Source organism: Chenopodium album, chromosome 24, assembly GCF_948465745.1.
Source record: "Chenopodium album chromosome 24, dcCheAlbu1.1, whole genome shotgun sequence".
Classification (NCBI taxonomy): Eukaryota; Viridiplantae; Streptophyta; class Magnoliopsida; order Caryophyllales; family Amaranthaceae; genus Chenopodium; species Chenopodium album.
Genome location: NC_137857.1, coordinates 12,484,244 through 12,491,629, shown reverse-complemented (window position 1 = coordinate 12,491,629; position 7,386 = coordinate 12,484,244). Strand labels below are relative to the sequence as shown.

The window sequence follows — 7,386 nt, the reverse complement described above, 5'->3', positions numbered from 1 at the left end:
AAGAAGAGGAGAGTAGAGGCGAGAGATTTTTAAACCTCTATAGAGTAGTATTTAATTTTCCTTTTTAAAACTTTTTTATAAGGTGAAAGACATGTATGCTTCTCTGTGCCTCTTGATGAAATTTTTCAAAATTATTTTGATTCTTGGTTATTGATGATAAATATTGAAGATTAGTTGATCATGATTTGATGTTTGATTGCCTTGGAACTAGGGATGGCAATCCAATCCGAATCCGACCCTACTCTGCCCCGATTCGAGATAAAAAAATCCGCTCCGAGTCCGAGAAAAAAGTAATCCGAGTTCGACTCCGTTAAAATAATCCGACTCCGAGTCGGAGGAGGGTCGGAGTCGGATCCTAAAAAAAATCCGAGAAAAAAATCCGACTCCGACAAATGTCCGACTTTGACGGATTATCCGACTCCGACTCCAATAGATAGTGGATTTTTGTGTGGGTCATGGTGGCATTGGGTGTGGGTTGTCAAGGCCCAAATAGCCCAACTTCTTAAAGTATATTAAATAATGTAAAAGAAACTCGGAGTCGGGTCGGATCGGAGTCGGAGTCGGAGGTTGGATATTGAAGTCGGAGTCGGAGTCGGATTTCGGAGTCGGATGTCGGAGTCGGAGTCGGATGTCGGATTTAACATCCGACTTCTTGTTGGATCGGAGTCGGGTTTAGCATAATCCGCTCCGAGTCCGACCCGTTGCCATCCCTACTTGGAACCTTAACATGCGTCAATTTTGTCCAACTGCTTGTGAATATAGTGCTTGACTAGTTGATTTGGTTAGGAATGTGTGTTAGTTCCTGGTATGTCAATGAATTTGAGTATTGGTTTGCAACTATGAATAATATCTCATGACTCATTATTATGCACATGTGGAGGACGAAGGCGTTCATTCTTTTATGTGGCTTTCATATTTATTTAGATACATTTGTTCTCTTCTTGCTACCCATGTTGTTGCTTGTGCCCTTTTATTGTTTATTAACCACATTACAAGTCATATTTGCCCCATTGGTTTCTAGTCCCAAGCTTGGATTGGGGGAGCTATTAGTGAGTGAGGTGAGGGAGTTTGTAGTGTGCTTATTATTTGCACAATTTGGGTGGGTTTTGAGAAGTTATTTGTTCTTGATCGTATTTTATTTTCGATGAGTTTGAAAGTTAAATTTTCTTGAAAAAAATAAAGTATGATGATATGGAAAAAAAACGAAGTTTGAGTGAAAAAAAAAAGAAAAAGAAAAGAGCAAAAAGTAAAAAAAAAATTGTTATATGTTCAAATGTTCTATATGAATGTTGCTCAAGAAAAAAAATGAAAAAAATTCAAAGAAAGAAAAAAAGTATCAAGTTTAAAAAAAAGAATGAGTTAAAGGTTGTTTATTCACTCTAGTTCTATATTATTATATTTTTATAAGTGAAATTGTAGTTGTTGGGATTGTTTAATATGTTTGGAGTTGTATTTGGTGGATTTTTGTTGGAGTTGAGTATGTTGGAGATATTTGATCATTATTTATTTTTTTTATCATGGGTTTTATTAGCTAGGATTTGGTTCCCTTTAAGCATAGCTTTTCTCTCACATATTCCCTAATATATCCTACCCTTTTCCCTAGCCTTACATTACAAGCTTTAAAGACCTTCCGACCTTGTGCATATATAGAGTTGTGTAGATGTGAAAGTGTTACTTATCAATACAAGTTATGACTTGACATGTTTTGAGTCGACTACTAGGTTGAGTGTATGTTTTTTTAAACACACGAGAGTGTGAGTTGAGAGGGTATTGTTCACATAAAGGGGTTGGGATGGAGAGCAATCGAGTATATCTTTTACTCGCCACATAAATGAGAGTTGAGTGTGTGAGCACTAGTCTTGAATTCTATATGCTCTTGTGGTTTGCTCTATTTGACGATTGTTAGAGAAGATTGGTAGTTAGATGAATTTGATTGGTTGACTTTGATACATATTTGTCGTATTTAACTTGAATTATGTATTTGGGGTGAAGTATTGATTTATTTATTCATTGCTTTGCTTAGGGACAAACAAAGGTTTGGCTTGGGGGAATTTGATGAGTCTATTTTTATATATATTTTTATTCCCTGTCCCACGGTCATATTTGTACTTATTTGGGCTCTGCGGAGCTATTTTTATTACTAATATACGTTTTCTAGTGTTTTTGTAGAGTTGGTATCATTTTGTAGGAATCTGTAGATTTATTATGATTCCCGAGCTTATTGAGCCACTACGAAGATATTAGAGTCGGATCGTATTTTATGACCGTATATTTAAAGCTTAAGGCCTAGTTAAAGAAATTTGGTTCGGTGAATAAGGGCTCAATTTATGAAGTGATCCAAATTAATATTTCGGATCAAGTATTGAACAAGCTAGCTAAGGATTTTGAGTCCAAAGGAAAAAGGCACTAGTAGAAAAATTGAAAAAGGCACTAGTAGAAAAATTGAAAAAGGCAACGCTCAATGGCCACCGGTTTTTGTAAACCGGTGGCTTAATTAAGTGGCGGGATGAGGCAAAGAACAATTGCCACCGGTTCAACCAAACCCGTGGCAAAAAATGGAAAGGCACCGGTTTGAACCCGTGGCAATAATGAGTTAAAAAAAAAAAACCCCACCAAACACTACCCTAGCTTTTCCTCTCATCATCAGCCGCCGCATATTCCTTCTCTCTCCTCTCCCCTCTCGTCTTTCTCTCTCCTGCTCTCCCCTCTCTTCTCTGTTCTCATCTCCTTCGTCTCCTTCGATTTTGTCAGAGACAAACCAACACCAGAAGCAGCAGCAGCCATGGCAGAAGAAGAAGCTGGAGAGTTCTACCTTCGATACTACGTCGGTCACAAAGGCAAATTCGGCCATGAATTCCTTGAGTTCGAGTTTCGCCCTGATGGTAAACTTCGTTATGCTAACAACTCCAACTACAAGAATGACACCATGATTCGTAAGGAAGTCTTCCTTACTCCTGCAGTCCTTCGTGAATGTCGTCGCATCATCTCTGAGAGCGAGGTCTGTTTATTGACGCTTTTAAATTGTTCTAAATTATTAAGAATTTGGGTTTTAATTTGTTTGATTGAATTTTGAAACCCTAATTTGTAATGGAAGCCCTAATTATTGAAATTTCTTCCTAATTAATGAATAAACATGGTCAATTTGTTATTTGATATGGTTTGAGTATACATATTTTCATGGAAGCCCTAATTTTAGCAATTTCTTCCTGAATGATGAATGTACTTGGTCAATTTGTTCTTTGATATGGTTTGAGTATACTTATTTTCGTGGAAACAGTAATTGTAGCAATTTCTCCATGAATGATGAATAAACATGGTCAAATTGTTTTTTTTTTTTAATGTGGATTGAGTATACTTTTTTTCATGGATTCCCTAATTTTTGCAATTTCTTCCTGAATGATGATTAAATATGGGCAATTTGTTCTTTATTATGGTCCGAGTATACTTATTTTCATGAAAGCCTTAATTTTGCAATTTCTTGTTGAATTGATGAATAAACCTGGGAAATTTTATATGGTTTGAATATACTTGCTTTCATGGAAAGCGTCAAACAAGAAAGACAAAAAAGCCTCATTGATTAAGGTTAAGATATACAAGTTTTTTGCACCTAGATTGTCAAACAGGTTGCTAGGTTTGTCACTTTTTGGGTAAATTCCTCTTTGTTGAGAAAATAAGCAAATCAAATGTTGTTTTTATTCTTTTGGGTTTTCTTTGATTCTGGTTGCTCCGATCCCCATGAAGTAGGTGGAGTTGCTTACCTAATTCTCTGTTGGCTAGTATAGGCAAAAGTCTAATTTTGATAATATGCTAGCTTGAAAGTGTATTCTCTGTTGCTTACCATCTTTAATTTTACAAAAGGTTTACATGTTTCTTTCTCAGCAAAGATTAGGCCACAGCTTTGTACTAGACCTAATTTCCATGTCCAAACCTTTTATTTTAACTTGGCTGAGTACAATTTTTAGGTACCCCTAACTTGCATATACCTGATCATACTAAGTGAACTACTGCTGCTAATATCAAACTTAATACTTCCTTCAGTTCCTTAAAATTGCAACTTTTTGATGTTTGCACTATTATTCAATAATTGCAATCCATTGTAACTTGTCAGTGTGAATGCCGTTTTGTTAATAAACTTCTTAATGTGTATGCACATTATATGTTTTGGAATGGAAGCCGTAAAGAAAGAGAGAAATTATAATGCTTTACACCTAGCTTTTTTTGTTTTCTCAAATTCTCAAGTTCTTGGTAATCAAGAGTCTGATGTGTTATCTAGGAATTTGTATTTAACCCTTATATATATGAAGGGATATTGAGCAAATGCTTTCCAGTTTGACCAGTAGCATTTTGTTCTTTGTTACATTTATTTATAGTATATATAAGTATATCAATTACACTAAGTGATCCGTATAAATTTTTGTGTGGGAAAGAAAACAAAAGAATAAGAATATCCATAAGGAAAAAAACACTTGACATAACTAGCAGGTGCACCACTGGCATAATCATCTATAGTTCTGTTGACCTTAATTTGTTGTTGTTTGCAGATATTGGTTATTCATTTTTGCGTTTTCAACTAACGAAGGCTTTCTATCTGGTCTAACTTGTGGATCAATAAGTATTTTACCCCCTGCTGATTTTTTTTTTTGCAGGTTCAAGACAGATGATGAGAGGACACCTGTGCATCTAATTGTTGAGGAGACTTTTCCTCCTTTGCTCAACATATTCAACAAGCTTGTCCAGATTCCCAACCCTTCACTAGATGTGGCAGAACTCATAAAGCTTATATGTAAAATTTTATACCTCATACAGTCATACTCCTTAATTCCCTCACTTGACACACCTCTGCTTTCCTTGATAGGGATTTGCCCATTTATGCGCAGTTTATGGTGGAACCTACATGCTCAACAAGCCAGATTGCTCGGTATATATTGTGCTACAACATTTGCTGTTTGAGTAACATCATTTTACGCAAAATTTCTATGTATCTAGATTCTAGCTTAGTCTGCATGAAAGATAATATACAGTATAGTGAGTATGAATTGCTTTGGATGACAGGTAGTTTTTGATAACAGTGGGAATTCTGAAGGAGAAACTGCTAAATTCAAGAAAGTTGTTTGTGATCCGTCATATATACCTGATAAGGAAAGTTCTCAAACTTAAACATATAGATGCTTCAATTTTCTGAATCAAGATTAGGTGCAAATATTCTGATCTAAGAGACATTTGATGAGATATATAATTTCAATATGCATTCTGTTTTTGGGTGTAACAGGTATATAGGATTGGAAGAGTAACGCGTGCTATATGTATAAAGTATAATGACTCACCCAATCCCAAAAACCAAAGATTCACACTCAGTTCAGGTGATCCTGCCACAGAAGCAATTTGGTCGAAAATCAGACATACTGATTGAACTTCCTGCAGAGTTCTGATGCAACAACACAATTTCAGTCTACTGTGAAGGATATGATTGCCCTGTACAGCAAAATTACTGGAAAGGTGAATTTTCTAACAATTTTATTACCATTGTTAACTACTGTCTGTGTATCATGTTTACAAGTTTTCTTGATACCTTCCATACCTGTGATTTTGGACTTCAAATATGATAAATTAGCTACTAGCTATACTCGATTAGTGGCTGACTTTCAGATTTAAGTTACTTCTATAAATACAAGCAAACTGTATCATTCCTTACTGTAAAAGATATTCAACTAGAGCTTAAGAACAAAACATATATTAGCATAGAGGAGACATGTTCTCCAAACAGTATTACAGGCATCTAATCACGGGGAATGACCGGAATTCTGTAATGGGCAGGATGAAAGATACCCTGTTGGCAAATTGAGCAGTAATCAACCAGACCTTCAGTATCTGAACATGCAGCAAACCAAACAAAGACGTAAAATTATAGCATGAAGCAGCTAATCCAAACCAAAACCTATGTGAAGTTTTGCCTCTAATCTATCTATGTATGTTTCTTGCTCTTAGTATAGTGGGCATTCTTTCTTTGACAGTTTTTACCATGTCTTTAGTATCATCTCCTTGTTATCTTTCGTTGGGGTGGATGTAGATCTGTAGATGGCATGTATACCTGTCCTATATTACTTAGATTGCAATATCATCAGTCTTCATTTAATTTAGAACTCACAGGAGCTCACCTGTTCCCTTCTCAGTTGGAGATTCACCTAAATTAATTAGAGGCATATCACCTAAATGTGTGTAACATAGTCATTCTTTGTGATTATTATATTATTTATCAATAATGCTGGAGTAGTGAAGCTTTTGGGGTTATTTGGATCTGCAGGGGCATCTAGATGTCCGGCTGGAACTTGATCTTGTGGACCCAGAAGATCAGCTTACTGAGATGTCACTGGAAGACGAGATAGAGCAGCGGCTGCCTCGCAAGGCTGCTGCTGCTGCAGCTGCTGCCTCTGCCTCACAAGGCTGCTGTTGTTCTGCTATGCTACTGTTTTTTTTTTTTTTTAAAGTTTTTTTGGACCAAAATTGTAATGTTACAGCCTTTTTTAATGAAAATATGTAAGTATATATATATGTTAGTGTTTATATATCAATTTATGTGGAAAAAATGCAAAAAAAAAAAAAAAAAAAATTTTATTTTTTTGGGCCATTTTTGCCACCGGTTTTGAACAGAACCGGTGCCAAAAACCCCTTTAAAAAAAGCGGGAATGGGTTTTTGCCACCGGTTAACTGGTGGCCATAATAAATATTACCACCGGTTAACCGGTGGCAATAATCATTTTTGCCACCGGTTTTGAACCGGTGGCCTTTCTTGGGGTTATTGCCACCCCCCAAATGACAATCGGTTCAAAACCGGTGGCTTAGGGGGTTTTGAACCGGTGGCTGAGTGGTTTTTTCGCCTAGTGAGGATCCCAATCACAAAGAAAATTAGCGCAAATTTTTGGCTGAGGTCACGCTTAGCCATCGCTGGCTGAGGTTGCGCCAAGCAAATGAACATTTACTAGAAAACAAATGAACATTTACCAGAAAAAAAATGAACATTTGTTTCTGAACATTGCATTATATAAAAATGAACATTTATAATATAAGAGTAAAATAAAGAGAGTATGAAATTGTTATTGTTATATATTTGATATTATATAATTGAACATTTTAGTTGTAAATAACAATAAACCTATGAAGTTATTGTTTATTCATCAACATTTTTTTAAGTTTCAAATTAAATACCTTTATTTGTTCAATTTTCTTGAATGAATATCATGCAATTGAGCTATATGATTTAATATTTAATACCAATTAAATAAGTCAACAATATGTTTTTAAATAATGAACAAAATGCTAATGTTCCTTGAACATTCTTTACTATAAAAACGAACATTTTATACAACTGAACAAACACAAAAAGTTGTA

The 7,386-nt window shown here is 35.4% G+C and overlaps 1 protein-coding gene across 1 annotated transcript; it reads left to right on the top strand.

Moving 5' to 3' along the window:
• The first annotated feature begins 2,652 nt into the window (after positions 1–2,652).
• On the top strand, positions 2,653–6,547 carry LOC145611890 (protein mago nashi homolog). The gene is made up of 5 exons (XM_081667273.1): positions 2,653–2,998; positions 4,647–4,783; positions 4,856–4,918; positions 5,053–5,496; positions 6,302–6,547. Exons 1-2 carry the CDS (start codon positions 2,783–2,785, stop codon positions 4,659–4,661), a joined length of 231 nt encoding a protein of 76 aa, XP_081523399.1. The 5' UTR covers positions 2,653–2,782; the 3' UTR covers positions 4,662–4,783; positions 4,856–4,918; positions 5,053–5,496; positions 6,302–6,547.
• The last annotated feature ends 839 nt before the right edge of the window (positions 6,548–7,386 follow it).

Bases quoted from the DNA above. Each gene is read 5' to 3' on its own strand.
- LOC145611890 (XM_081667273.1), top strand. From the start codon at position 2,783: ATGGCAGAAGAAGAAGCTGGAGAGTTCTACCTTCGATACTACGTCGGT.